The following is a 22,131-nucleotide window of genomic DNA, read 5'->3' as shown; positions in this document are numbered from 1 at the left end:
TTCAGAGCAAAGGAGTGTGACATCAGATTCACTATCCAGTGACTTCTGGGCAGCATAGGAATGTATTAAGATAGATAGCTAGGTGTGTGTGTGTGTGAGAGAGAGAGAGAGGGAGAGAGAGAGAGGGAGCTAGGCAGAGAAATGAGATGGATGGATGATGGATGGATAGATGTAGAGAGATAAGATTATAGATATAGGGTGGTAGGTAGATTTAGATAGACATAGAAAAATAGGTAAATAGATATAGGTAGCGTGAGAGAAAGATAGGGAAGGATGGATGGAGAGAGAGAGAGGTGATAGATATAGGTAGGTAGGTAGAGATACTGTAGATCAAGGGTCTTCAAACTTGACAGCTTTAAGACTTGTGGACTTCAACTCCCAGAATTCCTGAGGTGACATGACTGGAGGAGGAAATCTGGGAGTTGAAGTCCACAAGTCTTAAAGCTGTCAAGTTTGAAGACCCCTGCTGTAAGATGGATGGATGGATGGATAGATAGATAGATAGATAGATAGATACACCTTAAAATCAAACGCACTTCCCAAAGCCACCCAGAACAGACTTTTTCTTTTAAACCACAGGGAGAGATCTGAAACTTCCAAGAACTCCAGGAAAAGTTTGGGAAAATTGAGCTCCCATCACGCCCACGAACCAGCCATGGCCACAGATGATGGGAGACAGGTCAGCTTCTCAAACTCTTCCATACCCCTGCCCTGCTGGCCGTGTTCTCCTCCGCTCTGGGATGGAGGGGAGCAGTGCCTTCTGGGGGGGAGGGGGCAGGAGCAAAATTTGGGGAGGAAGTTTAAAGAGAAAGTTTAAACTTTGGAGGGAAAGTTTAAAGTTTGGGGGTGAAGTTTAAACTCTGCAGGGAATGTTTAAAGTTTGGGGGAAAATTTAAAGTTTAGGGGCAAAGTTTATAAAGTTTGGGGAGGAAATTTAAAGTTTGGGGAAAAGTTTAAATTTTGGGGTAAAAGTTTAAACTTTGGGGAGAACGTTTAAAGTTTTGGGGAAAGTTTATAAAGTTTGGGAGGAAATTTAAAGTTTGGGTCAAAATTTATAAAGTTTGGGGAGGAAATTTAAAGTTTGAGGAAAAGTTTAAATTTTGGGGAGAAAGTTTAAAAGTTTTGGGGGAAAGTTTATAAAGTTTAGGGAGGAAATTTAAAGTTTTGGGGAAAAATTTAAAGTTTGGGGAGGAAATTTAAAGTTTGGGGAAACTTTATAAAGTTTGGGGAGGAAATTTAAAGTTTGGGGAAAGTTTATAAAGTTTGGGGAGGAAATTTAAAGTTTGGGGAGGAAATTTAAAGTTTGAGGAAAAGTTTAAAGTTTGGGGAGAAAAATTTGGGGAAAGTTTATAGTTTAGGGGAGAAAGTTTAAAGTTTCGGGAAAATTTAAAGTTTATAAATTTAAAGTTTGGGGAAACTTTAAAGTTTGGGGGAAACATTTAAAGTTTAAGTTTGGGGAGGAAATTTTTGAAAGTTTGAGGAAAAGTTTAAATTTTGGGAGAAAGTTTAAGTTGGCAAAGAAAGTTTAAAGTTTTGGAATAAATGGGAAAGTTTAAAAAGTTTTTGGGAAGAAAGTTTAAAGTTTCGGTCAAAATTTATAAAGTTTGGGGAGGAAATTTAAATTTTGGGGAAAAGTTTAAATTTTGGGGAAAAGTTTAAATTTTGGGGGGAAAGTTTAAAGTTTCGGGGCAAAGTGTATGAAGTTCGGTGAGAGAGTTTAAAGTTTCGGGTCCGGAGGGGATGGAGAATCCCCGCCGCCCTTCCCCGCGCCCCCTGCCGGCCCGGCCTCTCCGGCGTCTGCTGGCGGCGCTCCCAGATTCCTGCCCCCGGCCGGAGATTGGCTGCGCCAGGCGGGCCGGAGAGAGCGAGAAGCCGCCGCCGCCGCCGCCGCCGCCGCCTCCTCCTTGCCAGCCTCCGGCCGGGGCGGCGCGGGATGCCAAGATGCCCCCGGCGGGCGCGGCCGTGCTGGGGCTGCTGCTGCTGCTGCAGCTGGCGGTGCCGCGGGCGCTGGGCTGGCCGGGCCGGGGGTCTTCTGCCGCCGCCGCCGCCGCCGCCTCCTCCGCCGCCTCGGGCCCCTTGGAGCGGGCGGCGCTGGCGCGGGAGCGGTTCAAGGTGGTCTTCGCGCCGCTCATCTGCGAGCGGACCTGCCAGAAGGGCCGCTGCCGGGACAGCTGCAAGCCGGGCAGTAACATGACGCTGATCGGGGAGAACGGACACGCCATGGACACCTTGACCGGCTCCGGGTTCCGCGTGGGTGAGTCGGGGAGACCTCGGCGGCCGCCCTCGCCCTGCACCCGGGGCCCGCTGGCCGTGGGCGGGGAGCGGGGAGGCTCCCACCGGCCACGGGGTGGACTTTCCTGCCCATCGTTTGCTTTCGGGGGAGGGGGAGGGAGGACTACAGTGCCCATCCGCCTTCGCCCCCGCGACGGGGTGGAGTTTCATGCTCATCGTTTGCTTTCGGGGGGAGTGAGGACTACAACGCCCATCTGCCTCCCCGTGACAGGGTGAAGTTTCATGCCCATCGTTTGCTTTTTGGGGTGGTGGTGGAGTGAGGACTACAATGCCCATCCGCCTCCCCCATCCCACCCCCAGCGAAGGGGTGGAAATTGGTGCCCATCGATTGCTTTTTTTGGTGGGGGAGTGAGGACTACAATGCCCATCTGCCTCCCCCATCCCCCCCCCCGCGATGGGGTGGACTTTCGTGCCCATAGTTTGCCTTTGGGGGTGAAGTGAGGACTACAACCCCCATCCGCCTCCCCCAGCCCGGCTCCTTGCAACCTCAGGGCCATGGATGATGGGAGACGGCTCGGCTGCCCCTGATTCTTTCCTCTTGAGAAGTCTTCTCAGATGGGACGGACTACACCGCCCATCGCTCTCAAGCTTGGCTTTGGTTGATGTGATACTGCTTGGTGCTTTCCATGTGGGAGGTTGCTTAGATGGCACGGACTGCACCACCCATCACTCCCAACCTTGGTTACACCACCCCTTACCACCCCCAAGCTTGGGTCTCTGCAATCTTCTTGTTGATGGGATGTATTATACCGCTCGGTGCTTCCCTGGTGCACAGACTACACCACCCATCAGCTCTCCTCTAGCCCGGGTCCCTGCTATGTGCTCTTTTGTCCAATGGTTTCCACTTGAGAAGTCTCTTAAATGGCACGGACTACATCACCCATCAGCCACCAGTTTGTCTCTTGTGGATGGGACCTGTTGTACTGCCTGATGCTTTCCACTTTGCCGAGTTCTTTAGATGGCATGGACTACACTATCCATCAGCCTCTCCAGGCTGGTTCCCTGCAACCTCTTTGTTGATGGAACGTATTCTACTACCCAGTGCATGTCCCTCTATTGGTACGCACTACACCACCCATCAGGCCCAGCTTGGCTGTTTGCAAACTTCCCCTGCCCATTGCTTTCCACCTTGGCAAGTCCTTTAGATGGTGTGGACTACGCTGCCCATCGCCCCCTCCCAATCCCCTCTGGGGTATCTTCCGGATGGACAAAGCTCCCAACTCCCATCAGGCACTCTCCAGCTCTTTTGGTGACAGTTCCCATCATGCACACCCTCTGAGCCATCAGCCTGTGCCCGGCCCCGTTTTGTGCATCACTTCTCCCCCTTATCTTAAACTTGGGAGTTGTAGTCCCACTTCAGGGGGGCGCCTGGTTGGGGAAGGCCGTTCTCCCAGGCGCTTTGGATTGTGGGTAAGAGCCAACAAGCCAAAGAGAAACTCACTTGCAGCAATTAACTTAGGTTTGTTTACGTTGCCTCCTGTTACTGGAAAAGGACCGATTTTGGATTTATTTCCTGGGGAAACAGTGAACGAGAAAGCCCGGAGGGATCTGAGTTTGTGTGGCATGCTGAACTGGCGTGGTTTTAACCTGGGTTAATTCTTGGTTTGCTTCGCGTTGGACTTAGCATCCTTCAAAGACGGAATTGGAAGAAATATTAAGAGATCATCTAGTCCAACCCGCTGCCCAGGGCCAGGAACCTATTTCGCTGGCATGCCTGTTAGTTCATGTTTCTCAACTTTGCCAACTTGAAGATGTGTGGACTTCAACTCCTAGAATTCCCCAGCCAGCTTTGATCAGGATTAAACGCAAAGTTTTGCTGGCTGGGGAATTCTGGGAGTTGAAGTCCACATACTTCGAGCTGCCATGGTCGAGAAACACTGCCGTAGAATATCCTCTTCCTCTTTATAATGGCTGTCAATTGTGCCTGCTTTCTCTTTAGGCTAATTGCAAACCTAAAAACCAGCATCTTTCAGCAACCAGGTTGAACGTGTTGTGGGAACCCGGCTCCCTTCCCCACCGAACCTCCTGGCCTCAGACATCCTGGCCCCTTTTGCACTTCGTTCAGTTTTCTCTGATCCTGTTCGCCAAACTCAGCCTTGCGGTTTGCAGAACAGCTTTGTTTGGGGTTGGGGGAGCAAACCCCACTGGTTATCCTTTGTGGCTAAACGAAACAGGGGGTCAGGGTAATGGGGGAGCCCAGGCTTCACTTGCGCAGGCCGAATCTGGCTCGCCTTGTCCTTTGCAAAGCAAGCTTGGTTTTGCACGGAGATTGGTTAGCGTGGAGTTTTGCTTTTCTGTTGTCTTTGGGGGCCGGACGGAGTGCAGTCGGGGACACTTTGCACATTGTTTTTGATTCCTATGCGCATGTGCACCCTGGTTCCATGTTCTCTCTCTCTCTCTCTTTCCTCTCTCTTCCACTCTTTGTCTGTCTCTCTCTCTCTGTCTCTCTGTCTATCTCTTTCTCTCTCTCTAGGTCTCTCTCTCTCTCTCTCGTTCTCTCTTTTTCTCTTTCTCTCTGCCTCTCTCTCTTTCTTTCTCTCTTTCTCTCTTTTTCTCTTTCTCTCTGCCTCTCTCTCTCTCTCTGTGTGTGTGTCTCTCTCTAGATCTCTTTTTATTTCTTTCTCTCTCTGTCTCTGACTCTTTGTCTCTTTCTCTCTTTTTTCCTCTTTGTCTCTGTCTCTCTCCTTCTCTGTCTCTTTCTCTTTTTCTATCCCTCTCTTTTTCTCTCTTTCTTATTTCTCTTTCTATGTCTCTTTCTTTCTCTCTCTCTTCTCTCTTTCTACCTCTCCCTCTCTTTCTTTTTCTACCCTCCTCTCCCTCTCTTTCTCCACCCTTCCCTGTCTATTCTCTTCTCTTTTGCTGCTGGAAAAGTTGACTTCACATCTCAGCCCCATCTCTGGGGCCCCTCGAGCGTCCAAGCCAGCCGCTCGGAGCCGCTGGCCAAGCAAACTCACACAGAATCGGAGACCAACGCTTACACACACACACACACACACACACCCTCCCACCCAGCCAGTTTGTGCAAGAGGCAGCTTGATTCAGAAGGGGCTTCGTTTCAGTCACAAAGCCAAGTTCAAACTAGAATCAGCCAGTTGCAGCAAGTGGTTTTTATTTTATTTTATTCATTTGCACACCCTTCTTTGCACACTTGGCTGTTCTCACACGCTCAAGAGAGTGGAAGATCTAGCAATCTCTTGGGCTGGCTAGGGTTAAACTGTGATGAGGTTCTTGGAGGCTTAATCTGTTGTGTGAATCCATCTTATTTCGTTAGTTCAGGGGTCTCCAAACTTGGCAACTTTGTGGACTTCAACTCCCAGAATTCCTCAGCCAGCTATGCTGGCTGAGGAATTCTGGGAGTTGAAGTCCACAAGTCTTAAAGTTGTCAAGTTTGGAAACCTCTGGGTTAGTTTATGGTTCAGATATATTGTGCAAATGTAAAACATGGATTAATAGGGGATGAAAATTCTCAATTTGTCTTGGTATCTCTGGATAAAACAATGCTTATTAAGGAAAGCTATTTTTCTGCCTTACAGCATGCTGGGAGTCAAAGTTTATACAACTTTAAAAGTTGCCAATCGATTTCAAATAGTAGAAGAATAAAATGTAGAAATATAAAGCGCAACATAAAGCAATTTATATTTCTAAATTAATGAACACAGTCAACTGCAAATTGCTTTCAAAATGAAAAGATAAGAGTCCAATTTATAGTGCCTTTTAAAAATAAAATTAGTCCTGCACTTAACTAGGGTTGCAACCAGAATTTCAATTACTAAGCAAGGCGGATGTTAAGGCTGCCTTTGGGCCTCAGTTGTTCTGTGAATCAGGCAGTCATTAAGCAAATCCAGCTTCCTCTATTGCTTGTCAGAAACCGGCTATGAAATCACACCCCAAGACGATCGCATAACCTTGGGATGCTCAACAGGCATAAAGACATGCCAGTTGCTAAGCACCCGAATTTTGATCACATAATGAGGGTGAAGACCGGTCATAAGTCACATTTTGCAGTGCTATTGTAACTTTGAACGGTCACTCAAAGATGGATTGTAAGTCGAGGACTTACCTGTATTATTAAAATGGCTTTGGCAACGAAGTAATTTTAATAATACATTAAATACATTATTAATGCCTTAATAAAACACATTTCATATTTCATGAAAATAAGACCGGAGTAAGAATCGATGGAGAGTAAGATGTAATATATGCTAATAAACTTTTGAGTAAATAGATAGCTGCCTTTGAAATTATTGCCAGACAAAAAATATCTAGGAAGTACAGTGAGGTCCTCAACTTATGACCACCATTCAACCCCAAATGTCTGTTGCTAATTATTGCTAGACAGTGGTTAAGTGATTTTTGCCCCATTTTACGACTTCTCTTGCCACCATTTTAAAGTGAATCACGGCTGTTGTTAAGTGAGTCATACGGTTGTTAAGTAAATCGTGCTTCCCTGTTGACTTTGCTCATCAGAAGGTCGCAAAAGGTGATCACATGACGCCAGGAACGCTACAACCGCCATAAATATGAGTGACTTGCTGAATTTTGATCACGTGACCAGTGACTCTTGAGTGGTGGGGTGTCCTAAAGGTGGAGCGCTCGCCTCACCATCAGGAGGCTGTGAGTTCGATCCTAGGTAGAGGCAAACATTTCTCTCTCTGGGCACAATGAGAATATATATACCTGCTGAACAAAACTCCTCATCGGCAACAGGAAAGGCATCCGGCTGTTAAACATTCCACTCCATTCAGTTGTCCAGACTCCCCCGCGCAAAGGAGTACAGGGTCATTAAAAGAGGATGGTGATGATGACCAGGGACTCCGTGACCATGGCAAGTGTGAAAACTAATTGTAAGTCACTTTTTTCAGTGCTGTTGGACCTTTGAACAGTCATTAAATGAATGGTGGTAAGTCGAGATGCGTTGGACAAAACTACGGAAAGGCGTTTGGCTGCCGTCATCAAAGTGAAAAGCCGTGTTAATGGTGGCAATTGAAGGCCCAGGGTTAGAAAACGGAAGGCTGCGTGTTCGAGTCCTGCCACCTGTATCAAACCAGCTGGGCAACGCTAAGCCAACATTCACTCACTCCCAGGTCTAGGAAAGAAGCCAGGGCAAACCGCTTCCCCAAAAACGTGGCCAAGAGCTCTGCTGGGACGTGGCCAGGCCACCGCTGGCAGTCAATCCCTGACTCGAAGGGACCCAAACAGACTGAACGTGGTTTGAAGCCGCTGCTTGTTTCTCTTCCTCTGCAAAGTGTGTTTTGTTGTGTTGGCTATTTCAGGAAAAGCAGTGGAAAATTTGACGGCAGCCCACGCTCGGCCTTCTGGCCTGGTAGAGCGCAAATCTTTTCCAGAAGACACAAGTTGACACCTGCAGTCGCGCCTCTGTTTTGGAAAGAGGCAAGGGTTGTGCGTCCAATTTCTGATTCATGCCTTGGTTTGACAAAAAACACGCACACACAAATGCATATCACGGTCTGAACCCCTTTGTAACTGCCGATTCAGCCTTTGAAAGTAGAATTGAAATAGAATAGAATAGAATAGAATAGAACAGAATAGAATAGAATAGAATAGAATAGAATAGAATAGAATAGAATAGAGAATAGAAGAAAATAGAATAGAAGAGAGAAAAGAAGAGAAGAGAATAGAGAATAGAGAAGAAAATAGAAGAGAAGAAGAGAGAAGAGAGAAGAGAAGAGAGAATAGAATAGATCAGGGCTCCCCAACCACGGTCCGCGGACCGGCACCGTCCGTGGAACAAATCCTACCGGGTCATTGCTGGTTTGCTGGTGCCGCCATCTTGTTTTGATGAAAAGTGCTTCCGGTGAGCTTTTCCGGTAGAAAGCTCACCGGAAGCACTTTTTCATCAAAACAAGATGGCGGCGCCCAGCTGATGCCGGTACCGGGCCGCGGCATAAAAAAGGCTGGGGACCACTGGAATAGAGAATACAATAGAATAGAGAATAGAATAGAGAATAGAATAGAATAGAATAGAATAGAATAGAATAGAATAGAATAGTAGAATAGAATAGGGAATAGAATAGAATAGAATAAAATAGAATAGAATAGAATAGAATAGAATAGAATAGAATAGAATAGAATAGAATAGAATAGAGAATAGAGAAGAAAATAGAAGAGAAGAGAGAAGAGAAGAGAGATGAGAAGAGAGATGAGAAGAGAGAATAGAATAGAGAATAGAATAGAATAGAATAGAGAATAGAATAGAATAGTAGAATAGAATAGGGAATAGAATCGAATAGAATAGGGAATAGAATAGAATAGGGAATAGAATCGAATAGAATAGGGAATAGAATAGAATAGAATAGGGAATAGAATAGAATAGGGAATAGAATAGAATAGGGAATAGAATAGAATAGAATAGGGAATAGAATCGAATAGAATGGAATAAAATAGACTAGGGAATAGAATAGAATAGGGAATTGAATAGAATAGAAGAGAGAAGAGAAGAAAATAGAATAGAAGAGAGAATAGAATAGAATAGAATAGAATAGAATAGAATAATAGAATAGAACAGAATAGTATAAGAATAGTATAAGAATAGCACAGAACAGAATCAAGTAAGAATAAGAATAGAATAGAATAGGGAATAGAATAGAATAGAATAAAATAGAATAGAATAGAATAGAATAGAATTGGAGTTGGAATGGACCTTGGAGGTCTTCTAGTCCAACCCCCTGCTTAGGCAGGAAACCCTACAGCATTTCAAACAAATGGTTATCCAGTCTCTTCTTCATAACCTCCAGCGTTGGATCCACAACTTCTGGTGGCAAGTTGTTCCACTGGTTAATTGTCCTCACTGTTAGGAAGTTTCTCCTTCATTCCAGGTTGCTTCTCTCCTTGATGAGTTTCCGCCCGTTGCTTCTTGTCCTGCCTTCAAAGTGCTTTGGAGAATAGCTTGACCCTCCCCTCTTCTCTGTGGCAGCCCCTCAAATATTGGACTACTGCTATCCTGTCTCTCCTAGTCCTTCTTCTCATCAAACTAGACCTACCCAATTCTTGAAACCGTTCTTCGTATGTTTTAGCCTCCAGTCCCTTCATCCTCTTTGTTGCTCTTCTCTGCACTGTTTGTAGAGTCTCAACATCTTTTTTTACATGGTGGCGACCAAAACTGGATGCAGGGTTCTTTAACTAAAACTTTAATTTTAACTTTTTTGGGGGGGGCGGGGGGCAGCCCCGTCGATATTCCCAATGTCCAATTTTCAAGCGAGGGATGGAAACTAACCAAGGAGAGAACCAAGCTAGAAATAAGGAGAAATTTCCGGGCGGCGGCAAGGTTGGGCTGATGCGTAGGAAGCCAAAAAGTGGTGTGGGGGTCTGGCCCAGGCAAAATTAACAGGGGTGTCTTTTCCTCTTTGTGTCCGCCCACCCCCGCTTCCCTGCTGCAGTTGTCTGTCCTCTGCCTTGTATGAACGGTGGTCAGTGCACATCTGGCAACCACTGTCTGTGCCCCCCGGAATTCACCGGCCGCTTCTGCCAGATGCCCGTGAACCGCCAGGGACAGCAGGCCCGGCCCCCCAGCGATGGGTCCCCCACGGAGACGGGTTCCAGCAAACACGCCATTTACGCCGTCCAGGTCATGTCGGATCACCACAGCGACAGCCCCTCGGGGCCGGGTTCAAAAGGCACCGTGAGCCATTCCACCTTTATGGTGCCTTTAGGGCATCACTCCTCCGAAGGTAATGGGAGAGAGAGTGGGGGCTGGGCTTGGGGGCTGTTTGCGGGGCTCGGGGAGGTTAGGGTGAAGCGATAAACCCAGGGTGGGATTGGTTCTCTACCTGGTTGCTGGGTGGGCGTGGCCAGAACTTCCGGGAGCACCGTTTTTCCTTTTCCCCAGAGTCTTCTCTCGGGCCTCCCAGAGCCTCCGCGCAGATCCTGCACTTACCTGCGCCCAAAATGGGTGCGTGGAAACTCCTGGGGTGGGAAGGGCAGGGTGGGAGGGGGAGGGGCGGGCCAATCAGTTCAACTACCTGTTCGGCGAACCAGATGTAAACTTAACATCCGGTTCGCTCGAACCAAGCCGAACTGGCTGAATCCTACCCCTGGATACACCTGGTCCGAGGAAAAGCAGATTTTTCTCCAAATAATAAATACCGCCTTAATAGGATAAACGGCCTAGATATTAATCCAGGGTGGGCAACTATGGCCCTTTTATGAATTATGGACTTCAACTCCCAGAATTCCTGAGCAAGCATGGCTTGCTCAGGAATTCTGGGAGTTGAAGTCCATAATTCATAAAAGGGCCATAGTTGCCCACCCTGGATTAATCCATAGAACACCTATTCAAGTCTCATGAATCGATGTATTTCCAAAGGTAACTTATAACTTATGTATCACTTCTTGAATTCCTCAAACCTTACAAAGTCGAATAGGTCAGGAAAAGGGAATGTTTGTAGTTCAGGGTTGAAATGAAAGGGTCCTTGGTGCTCTCTGAGCTTTTCTTGCAGACGTTTCATGACTCAACTAGGTAACATCATCAGTGCTAGTAGGGAGTGGGGTTTGTGGAGAGGAGGAGGAGGAGGAGGAGGACTGTGAAGTCCTTGGTGCTTTGTGAGCTTGGTTGCTTTTTTTGCAGACGTTTTATTACCCAACGAGGTAACATCATCAGTGCTAGTAGGAAGTGGGGTTTGTGGAGAGGAAGAGGACTATGGGGTTCCTGGTTCTCTCTGAGCTTGAGACCAGGAGGAAGAAGAAGAAGAGGAGGAGGAGGAGGACTGCAGAGTCCTTAGTGCTCTCTAAGTTGAGTTGTCTTCCTGCAGACATTTCATGACCCAACTAGGTAACGTCATCAGTGTTAGAAAGGAGTGGGTTCACACTTGGTTAATGAAACATCTGCAAGAAAACACCTTTGCTCAGAGAGCCCCAAGCACCCCAAATTTCCATTATACGTGTACCACAGTATTAGGAACACCTTTGATATATTTTTATTACTGTTATCTATTTACTGTATGCCATGTGCTAAATAAATAAATTAACTCCTCTGCAGAACTGAGTTTGCAATTTGAGATCCGTTCTGGCCACTGAAGGGCCGAGCTGGGAATCTTCGAGCATGTGCAGAGGGTTTTCTAGAAGCCCCCAGCTCCAGGGTTTCAAGTGAACTTCATCTCTTTGTTCCCAGTTTGTCGTTCATCTGCTGGTTGATGAACAAAAAAAGTCCTTGGTCAAAAATTCAGCACCGTACTTTATTTTAATCTATTATATATATATAAAAGTGAAATGCATCATCACAAAATCTCCAGAACCGTAAAGCCTACAAACTTGAAAACTGGCATGTAGGTTCCTCTTGGCTTCTAGGTGCTCATTAAGAAAGGATTTTTTGAAATGACCATCAGAGCATTAGTATTTCCAGTATTATTATTATTAACATGCTCTGATGCTAAGGAGTTCTACTCCCTCTCCCCACCTGAAAAGAAATCTCTTCCAAATGCAAAACACAAGCAGAGGAGAGGAGTTTCAGTTTCACTTTTAGTTTCACAGCACCAAGCAGCTTTACTACAGAAAGTTGAGCTAAGCCACGCCCAGGCTCCTTGCTGTCTTCTTGCTCACATTGCAAATACTCCTTCAGCTTGCAAACAGCCCTCAACTCTCACGCACACTGACAGGATGCTAGCCAGATGAATCTTGGTGGATGTAGAGGTAGAATCCCGCCCCCCCTTATTTTCCTTCCCCAAAACTAAGTCCGATCACAATGTTTCGTAGCAAAGCACGGGGATCGAGCTACTTTTAAATTGATCCGTAACTCAGCTGTTTCATTGACGCTTCAAACGGCGTAGTAGCTTTGTCCCTTGTCCTGTTTCCAACATCCTACTTTATTTTTTTTTGCTCCCAGTTCAGATGCACCAACCGCTGGTCAACGTCCGTGTCCATCATCCGCCGGAAGCCTCTGTGAAGGTCCACCGGATTGATAGCCTCAGCTCGGAGGGGAGTGGGCCAGGGGGAGGCCACCATCTAATCCAGCACCCGGCTCCAAAACCGGCCTACACTCGTCCTCCAACCCAGAAACCCCTGGGGCGCTGTTTCCAAGAGACGCTGCCCAAGCAGTCGGTGAGTGGAACGGGATTTTAGCCAGCTGTTCAACCGGTAGAAAATCAAGCCTCCATGCTCAAAAGCAGTGTATCTGATCCAGTCAGCCTCAAGGCCAAATAGCAAAAGAGGAATCCTTTAGCACAGTGTTTTTTTCAAGCTTGGCAACTTTAAGATGGCTGGGCTTCAACTCCACCCCTTTTAAAGCATGTTGGCTGGGGGATTCTGGGAGTTGAAGTCTCTCGTCTTAAAGCATGTTGGCTGGGGGATTCTGGGAGTTGAAGCCCACCCATCTTAAAACATACTGACTGGGGGATTCTGGGAGTTGGAGTCCACCCATCTTAAAACATACTGACTGGGGGATTCTGGGAGTTGGAGTCCACCCATCTTAAAACATACTGACTGGGGGATTCTGGGAGTTGGAGTCCACCCATCTTAAAACATACTGACTGGGGATTCTGGGAGTTGGAGTCCACCCATCTTAAAACATACTGACTGGGGGATTCTGGGAGTTGGAGTCCACCATCTTAAAACATACTGACTGGGGGATTCTGGGAGTTGGAGTCCACCCATTTTAAAACTGTCAAGTTTGAAAAAAAAAACCCACTCTTTTGGCTGGATCACAGGATTAGATTTACTTTTATTCCCACTCGGTATTTCACAATGTACAAAGCCACACACTAATCTCAGATGTTGTGTGCTTACCTTACCTCAGATACATGCACACACTTCAGGAACTAAACCATACATTGGCTTCAGGAGATGACGAGAATTACCCAAAACTATGAAGAAAAGGACCTGAAAGCTTCTAAGAGACTAACTCACAAAATTCCCAGTTCTGTTTTAGCCTATTCCGGCATGTTGGTGCGCCAATGTAAAATGGTTCCTCACTGAGGACTAGATGCTTAAAATGCAAGAGATGGTTCGCATTCTGTCCCACACAGGCTGTAGAGAATGAGGTTGGGGCAGGACTGGGGTGGGGTGAGGCAGTTTGGAGCTTGGCCTTTCAGGAGAAAATTGGTGAATGTAGTCTTTTTTTTTTTTTTAATTTCTTCTCTCTTTCCTTTCCGGTGTGGACTTCAGTGTGGGAGCAACCCACTTCCGGGTTTGACGAAGCAGGAAGATTGCTGCGGCAGCATTGGCACCTCCTGGGGCCAAACCAAATGCCACAAATGCCCCCACCTGCAGTGTAAGCCTCCAGCCCTCCCCCCCTCTTTTCCTGGTGCCCTTCGGGGACCTGGCACCACCCAGCGATCCCCAGCACAGGTTGCCCAGGATTCTGTGGATGCATTCCTTGCCTGAAAAAAAAAAAAAAAAAGGAAATTATCAAATCGAATTCTATTGAACTGAATACTTTATTTGGCCAAGTGTGATTAGACACTCAAGGAAGTTGTCTCCGTGTACAGATAGTCCTCCATTTATGACCACAATTGAGCGCAACATTTCTCTTGCGAAATGAGACAGTTGTTAAGTGAGTTTTGCCCCATTTTACGAACTTTCTTGCCACAATTGTTAAGTGAATCACCGCAGTTGTTAAGCTAGAAACACAGTCGTTAAATGAATCTGGCTTCAAATCATTCTAGGAAACAAATAAAACAATATAAATTGTAAAGATACAAGCAACATGGTTATAGTCATAAGTGGGAAGAGGTAGGTACTGGGAAGGATGAGAAGAAGAATAGTAGTGCAGACTTTGTAAATAGTTGGACAGTGTTGAGGGAATTATTTGTTTAGCAGAGTGATGGCATTCGGAAAAAAACCGTCCACATTGTGTCTAGTTGTTCTGGTGTGCAGTGCTCTATAGCGTCGTTTGGAGGGTAGGAGTTGAAAAAGTTTATGTCCAGGATGTGAGGGGTCTCTAGATAATTTCACAGCCCTCTTTTTGACTCGCGCAATATACAGGTCCTCAATGGAAGGTAGGTTGGTAGTAATTGTTTTTTCTGCAGTCCTAATTACCCTCTGGAGTCTGTGTCTGTCCTGTTGGGTTGCAGAGCCAAACCAGGCAGTGATAGAGGTGCAGATGACAGACTCAATAATTCCTCTGTAGAACCGGATCAGCAGCTCCTTGGACAGTTTGAGCTTCCTGAGTTGGCGCAGAAAGCTAAAACTGCAGAAATAACATTAAATTTTTAATGTTATTATTATTATTTTTTTTGAAAATGTAGGCGTTGGAAGGGAAACAAGTAGAGGAATGTGGAAGTCTTATTAAATGCTTGCTGTGTGCTCTTTTTTTTCCAGATTCGGGTGTGCAAAAGACAATGGGGAGCGATTGTCCTCAAGGATACAAGCGACTCAACAGCACTCACTGTCAGGGTAAGGCTTTGCGATTGTGGTGTGTATGTTCCACATGTGTTTGTGTTTGGAATTTGAATGCCAGCGAACTGGAAAATAAAATCTGCTGTCATGGGCGCCCTTGAACCTGAGATTCTGCGTTTTCTTTTCTTTTTTGTATATTATTCTATTTTTATTCATAAACATTTGGAATACAGTGTATTGTCAGGGCATATCATTTACAGAAAAGCAAAGGAAGAACAAAAAGGAATATTAACATAAATGCTAATGACAATAGCAATAATGTAACATAATAGCTTTAAGTAGATTTCTCTTTATATTAGCTTGTTTATAGTTCTGTTGATTATTATCTATATATATATAAAAGCAAAATGCCACTCATGCATCATCACAAAGTCTCCAGAACCGTAAAGCCTACAAACTTGAAATTTGGAGGAGAGGAGTTTCAGTTTCAGAGCACCAAGCAGCTTTAGTACAGAGCGGTTGAGCTAAGCCACGCCCAGGCTCCTTGCTGTCTCCTTCTTGCTCACACAGCAAATACTCTTTCAGTTTCCAAACAGCCCTCAACTCTGTCACACGCTGACAGGGCTTTAGCCAGATGAATACTGATGGATGCTGGGAGGAAGAGGCAGAATTTTTTCCCCCTTATTTTCCTCCCCAAAAACTAAGCCCGACCACATACCCTGTTTCTCCAACAATATGGCCTCCCCCAATAGGAAGTCCCAGCATGTTTTATAGGCATGAAATGAAATTAAGCCCCTCCCCCAAATTAAGGCCTATATTAAAACATGCGAAATGGGGGAAATGGTGGGGGGACTTGCCGTTAGGAAGTACTTTTGTTGCACACCCGGATATGGTGCTGCCTGCGTTGACCCCGATACGAAGTGCCCCACCAACGCTGAGGTCAACATCCAAGCCATCGCCGCCCACCCGCCCGAAGATGCAAGGGGGGGAAATTAGTCACCCCGAAAGATGGCTCTAGCCATTTTTTCGGGCTCAAAAAAATAAGACCCAGCCTTATTATATGAGAAACACGGTAGTTTCGTAGCGAAGCAGAGGTATCGAACTAAGTATTGGCATATTTATAATTATAAACCATCTTTATATTTAGTTCATACATAGCAATAATCATTCTTCCTCTAATTTTCTACCTCTTATCTCTAACCGCTTGTAAAGTCTGTTCCATGTTAAGTAATATTCTGTATCTTCTTTGTCCTTTATTTTTAATGTCAATCTATCCATCTCCGCACAGTCTAATATTTTCCGAATGACCTCTCACTTTCTACTGGGGTGTGGCACATGGGTCTGGAGGTGGCCTCTGCATAGGGGATGAGTAACCTCGGAGCAGTCTCAGAATCACTTCCTTCTATCTTCTGAATCGGGAGGATATTTGGAAATCGGAGGTTTTAGCAGAAGGAATTACGACCGGGCGGAAGTTTGAATGCCAGGATCAGCCCTCTTCAATCCTGCTCCCCATCATACAAGCTCGAAGCTACAAGAGCTACAATGATTAATAGTTATTTTTGGCTTCCCCCCCCCCCCCCAGACATCAATGAGTGTGCCATGCAAGGCGTGTGCCAAGGAGGAGAGTGTTTGAACACCCAAGGAAGCTTCCGTTGCGCGTGTAAACCGGGGCAGGTTTTGGGACCTTCACGCACCCACTGTGTGGGTATGTATCTCAAGAGGTTGGGGTGGCAGATATGGTTCTCCCTCTCTCTCCCCTCTCTCCCTCCCTCTGTCCCCCTCCCTCTGTCCCCCTCCCTCCCTCACCTTCCCTCCCTCCCCTCCTCTCTCTCCCTCCCTCCCCTCCCTCTCTCTCCTCCTTCCCCCTCCCACTCTCCCCTCCCTCCCTCTCTCCATCCCTCCCCTCCTCTCTCTCCCTCCCTCTCTCCCCCTCCCTCTCCCTCTCCCTCCCCCTCTCTCCCCTCCCTCTCCCTGTCCCTTTCCCTTCCCCTCCCTCTCTCTCTCTCCCCCTCTCCCTCCTTCCCTTCCTCTCTCTCCCTCCCCTCCCACTCTCCCTCCCACTCTCCCCCTCCCTCCCTCTTTCCATCCCTCCCCTCCTCTCTCTCCCTCCCTCTCTCCCCTCCCTCTCTCTCCCCCTCCCTTCCCCTCCCTCTCTCTCTCCCCTCGCTCCTTCCCTTCCTCTCTCTCCCCCCTCCCTCTCTCTTCCCCTCCCTCCCCTCTCCCTCCCTCCCTCCCTGTCTCTCCCTCCCCTCCCTTTTTTTCCTGTGAACTTCTGCCTCCCCTGATCTCTTTCTCTGTCCTTCTTTTTTTGGGGGGGAGGGCAGCGGAGAAAGGCGGGGAGAGGAGCCTGTGTTTCCGACTGGTGAGTCCCGAGCAGCAGTGCCAACATCCTCTGTCCACCAAACTGACACGCCAGACGTGCTGCTGCAGCGTGGGCAAAGCCTGGGGCGTCCATTGCGAGCGATGTCCGGCCGACGGAACGGGTGAGTCGAAGGGCAGACGGGCGAGGACCGAAACGGCGCTTGTCGGCTCCCTCGAACTCCATCCGCTCGGATCTTGCTTCCCTGTCCTGTTTGCGGCTTGGACTTCTCTCTCTCTGTGTTGGTGCTGTCCTTGCTCCGTTATTGTCTTGCTGAACGCTGGGCCGCTTCTCTAGCTCGGGATGGGCTGCAGGTAGTCTTTGACTTACAACCGGTCATTTAGTGACCATTCAAAGTTACAACAGCCCTGGAAAAAGTGACTTTAACGGCCGGTTTTCACACTTAATAACCTTGGTCGTTTCCCTGTGGTCATGTGAACAAAATTCAGACACCTGGCAAACTGGTTCATACTTATGACCATTCCTGTATCCTGAGGTTATTAGATCACTTTTTGCAACCTTCCGAGATCAGTAAAATGAGAAGTCAGATTGTTGGGGGCAATAGACTGACTCTAAACCACTTAGAGAGGGTTGTGAAGCCCTGTGAAATGGTATATAAGTCTAAGAGCTATTGCTGTTTTCCTTCCTTCCTTCCTTCCTTCCTTCCTTCCTTCCTTCCTTCCTTCCTTCCTTCCTTCCTTCCTTCCTTCCTTCCTTCCTTCCTTCCTTCCTGCTAGAATGCAGCATTACAAGCAAACTCTGCCCACAGTCAGGAGTTCAATTCTAACCAGCTCGAGGTTGACTCAGCCTTCCATCCTTCCAAGATTGGTAAAAGAAGGAGCCAGATTGTTGAGGGCAAGAGGCTGACTGTAAACCGCTTAGAGAGGGCTGGAAAGTACTGTGAAGCGGTATATAAGTCTAAGGGCTATTGCTATATCCCCGCTTTGCCATATTGTCCTGGAAAATCATCTCCTCCGTTGCCCCTTTTCCAACGCAGCTCCCGTTTTTCCTTCCTCTCTCGTTCTCCACTCCTCAGTCCATTGCTTCACCGCGCGAATCTTACCTGCAGGTTGGAGGGCCTCTGACTGTCTCGTTTTTTTCTCTCCCGGTTGGATAGCGGCGTTCCGAGAAATCTGCCCTGCGGGGAGAGGCTACCACATTCAAACCTTGCACCAAACTCTGACCATCCAGGGAGAGAGTGAGTTCCTACTCCAGATCCACCCGGATGCTACTAGTGACTTGCCACCACCACGGCCGGAACCTCCCACCCTTCTTGCCCCGGACAGCGATTCCCAAGAAGCAGAAGGTTGGTTTGATCACGCGGGAAGCGAAGGGAAGGAGTTACTCGGCGAGCTGGGGGTAGTTGGAAGGTGAAAGTAGAGCCGTGGGCACCTTCTCAAAATGGCTGTCTTGGCAGACATGGCTGGGGCAATACAGGTAGTCCTCGACACAGGACAGTCCATTGAGAGACTGTTCGAAGTTATGACGACACTGAAAAAAGCAACACAACCATTTTTTTAAAATTAGGTATTTTTATTTGAACGTATGTGACCTTGAACATACCATCTTCCATTAAACTGTGTCGTCTGGGTACAAATATCTCTGTGCTATTACAATCAAAATTTACAGTATTCGTTACATTGATAATAATTATCTATTCTTACAATAATTAGAGTAGAATAGAATAGAATAGAATAGAATAGAATAGAATAGAATAGAATAGAATAGAATAATAGAATAGAATAGAATAGAATGTGGAATGGAATGAAATGGAATAGAACAGAATAGAACAGAACAGAATAAATATTGGAAGGAATAGAATAGAATAAATATTGGAAGGAATAGAATATAGAATAGAATATAATAGAATAAATATTTGAAGGAATATGATAATAGAATAGAATAGAATAGAATAGAATAGAATAGAATAGAATAGAATAGAATTCTTTATTGGCCAAGTGTGATTGGACACACAAGGAATTTGTCTTTGGTGCATAAGCTCTCTGTACATAAAAAGAAAAAGGGAAAAATACATTTGTCAAGAATCATTGGCATAACACTTAATAGTAGTCAAAGGGTACAAATAAGCAATCTAATCATACTAGGAAACATCATAAGCAATCAAATTATAGTAGTAAACAGTCAATTAAAAAAATCATAAGGATACAAGTTAAGTTACATTCATGCAGTCATAAGTGGGAGGAGATGGGTAAAGGAAGGATGAGAAGATGAATAGTAATCGTTTTTTATTTTATTTTATTTTATTTTATTTGTCAATTGCTTACAAGATAATAGGTATAAGTAAAAACATAGTTATGAATACATGGAGATATAAGAAAAATAAAAGAAACAATAGGACAGGGACGGTAGGCACGTTGGTGCGCTTATGCACGCCCCCTACAGAACTCTTAGGAAAGGGGTGAGGTCAATAGTAGAAAGTCTTAAGGTTAAAGTTTTTGGGTTTTGGGGAAGAAACCACAGAGTCAGGTAGAGTATTCCAGACATTGACCACTCTGTTGCTGAAGTCGTATTTCCTGCAATCAAGTTTGGTGCGGTTCACCTTGAGTTTGTATCTGTTGTGTGCTCTTGTGTTGTTATGGTTGAAGCTGAAGTATTCATTTGCAGGTAGGACATTGCAATGTATGATTTTATATACTATACTTAGATCGGACCAAAGAGGCGTAATTCAAGGTTTTCTAGGTCTAGAATTTCGAGTCTGGTGGCATAAGGTATTCTGCAACAAGTAGAGGCGTGGAGAACTCTTCTTGTGAAATATTTCTGGACTTTCTCAACTGTGTTAATATCAGATACATAATGTGGGTTCCAGACTGATGAGGTGTATTCGAGTATTGGTCTAGCAAATGTTTTGTATGCTCTAGTTGTGTGATATTTCCAGAGAAAAAGCTATGTAAATAATAATAATAATAATAATAATAATAATAATAATAATACAGATTTAGTAAACAGTGTTAAGGGAATTATCAGCATTATGACTCTATTCATTTCTCCATTTTAACATATCTTCTAATGAAAATATAATACTAAATACTAAATTAGGTATAATAATCTTAACAATCATATTAATAATCACCATCATATTGTTTACATCTCTGTCTTAATGTATATTCTTTATTTTACTAATCTCCATTTATTTCTCACTTCTGTTTTTATTCTCCAACCATCCATAAAATAGCTCCCATGTCGTGTAATATTCAGTTTGTTCTTTCTCCTTTATAGCAAGCGTTAATCTATTCATTTCTGCACATTCTTATGACCATTTTTAACATTTAGAACTTGTAGCATCCCCGTGCTCAAAATTCAAAACGCTTAGCCACTGATTCATATTTATGACGGTTGAAATTTTAATGTGATCCCCTTTTGTAACCTCCTGACAAGGCAAAACTGATTCACTTAATAACGGGGAAACCCGGTTCACTTAACAACAGTATTGCTAACTTAGCACCATCAGGGATTCGCTGAACAACTGTGCCAAGAAAGGTCGTAAAAATGGGTCACTTAACAAATGTTTTCCTCAGTCACAGAAATTTTGGGCTCAACGGTGGCCAAAATTTGAGGACTCCCTGTATTGTCCCCGTGCAAATATTTTTCCCTTTTTATTCACGTCTTCACACAAATCTCATTTGTGTTCTTCCTTCCGGAGGCCGGCTAGGAACGACACAAACAGTGATTGCAGGATTGTGGGAATGTGCAATATTTTTGTAAGTCACCTTTTTCAATGCTGTTCTAACTTTGAATAGTCACTCAACAGATGGTCGTAAGTTGAGGTCTAACTGTACTGGGTATCGACTCCTGGATGAACTCACCTGCGGAGAAGCTGAACTCAATATTTGCGTGTATTTTGGCAGCTAAATTTTTAAACTTCAAGTAGTTCCACTATTAAGGTTCCTTTTTGATTCTGTGTTTCTGTATTCTGCTTTTCTGCCAGATTTTCGTTCCCTGTTCCTTAATCTCGGCTATCCAAAACCATTTGGGCATTTGTTCCACGGCAGGTTGTGATTTTAAAGTCATTTTTTCCTTTTCGGACTACCTCAATCTCAACTCAGCTGAAACAACAACAGTGTAAAAAGTTTTTTGCCTTTTGCAAAGTTTCATCTTGCCACGTTGCGTAGTGCAGTTTTGCCCATCAATGGCATGAGGTCTAGAAAGTTGCCTTTTCTTTTTTTTCTTTTTTTTTCAAAGCAAACCCTCCCAGATAAGGAAAAAAATATCCTAAGCTGAGATTTGAGTCTTCATTTCGGACTGAAGGAGAGTTTGGATTCAAATCATAACTTGAAGCACATCAAGATATTTTTGTTTCTGCCAAAGAACAGATTTGAAAGCTCTTTTATAGGTTTGCAGTTAGTTATTTGACTTGGTTTACTGCCAGCCACCCAAAATCAAGTGATTTACTGCAGTTCTTAAAGAAGAAAGAACATTTCTGGACTTTATAACTGGAGAGAGAGAGAGATTTTAAGCTGCGGAGGAGTTTTCTTTTTAAAAAAGAATATTACATTCTTGGATTTTTTGATGGAAGAGGTGTGTGCTGTATGTTAAAAAGAGAAACAAATAAGTCTGTAGCCCCTGGAACGCCAGGAATGCCACTTCATTTGCAATCTCCAGCCGGAGAGCAGCTCGTAAAAATAATATTTTGCTTAGTGTTTTTTATAAGCTTTTTGAAAAAAATGCCACAGTGGAACTGGATTGGACACATATTAAGGATATGTGAAATAAAAAAGGGAGGGGGAAGGAGGAAGGAACAGAAAAAAAGGAAGGAAGGAAGGAAGAAGAGGCAGTGGGAGGAAGGAAGGAGGAAAGGAGAGAGAAAAGGAAGGAAGGAACAGAGGGAGGGAGAGGGAAGGAAGGAGGGACAGAAAAAAGGAAGGAAGGCAGGAAGAAGAAGAAATGGGAGGAAGGGAGGAGGGAGGGAGAGAGAAAAGGAAAGAAATGGTGGGTGGGAGGGATGGGGAAGGAAGGAAGGAAGGAAGGAAGGAAGGAAGGAAGGCAGACTATTTCAGCCATGGATAAAAACTAATTAAGGAGAAAACCAAGCTAGAAATAAGAAGGAATTTCCTGACCATGAGAACAATTGCAGGTATTCCTCGACTTACAACAGTTTTTTAGGGACCACTCAAAGTTACAGCAACACGGAAACAAGGAACCTATGACCGTTTTTCACACTTACGACGGTGGCA

General features: G+C 45.2%; 1 protein-coding gene across 4 annotated transcripts in view; it reads left to right on the top strand.

Moving 5' to 3' along the window:
• The first annotated feature begins 1,798 nt into the window (after positions 1 to 1,798).
• Positions 1,799 to 22,131, top strand: part of LTBP3 (latent transforming growth factor beta binding protein 3) — a 45,737-nt gene continuing 25,404 nt past the window's right edge. For all 4 annotated transcript variants that reach the window (XM_087943682.1, XM_087943680.1, XM_087943683.1 and 1 more), the window contains exons 1-8: positions 1,799 to 2,254; positions 9,690 to 9,980; positions 12,131 to 12,345; positions 13,408 to 13,513; positions 14,563 to 14,637; positions 16,163 to 16,285; positions 16,905 to 17,063; positions 18,057 to 18,245. In XM_087943682.1, coding sequence (XP_087799808.1) covers positions 1,942 to 2,254; positions 9,690 to 9,980; positions 12,131 to 12,345; positions 13,408 to 13,513; positions 14,563 to 14,637; positions 16,163 to 16,285; positions 16,905 to 17,063; positions 18,057 to 18,245 — 1,471 coding nt within the window. In that variant the 5' untranslated portion in view covers positions 1,799 to 1,941. The remainder of the gene's footprint in view (positions 2,255 to 9,689; positions 9,981 to 12,130; positions 12,346 to 13,407; positions 13,514 to 14,562; positions 14,638 to 16,162; positions 16,286 to 16,904; positions 17,064 to 18,056; positions 18,246 to 22,131) is intronic.

Source organism: Notechis scutatus, chromosome 14 (assembly GCF_049901735.1).
Source record: "Notechis scutatus isolate UNSWTSFEM ecotype Mainland chromosome 14, rNotScu1.2, whole genome shotgun sequence".
In the NCBI taxonomy this organism is placed as follows: domain Eukaryota; kingdom Metazoa; phylum Chordata; class Lepidosauria; order Squamata; family Elapidae; genus Notechis; species Notechis scutatus.
Note: the sequence above shows the minus strand (reverse complement) of the source record. Positions and strands in the feature narration are given on the sequence as shown.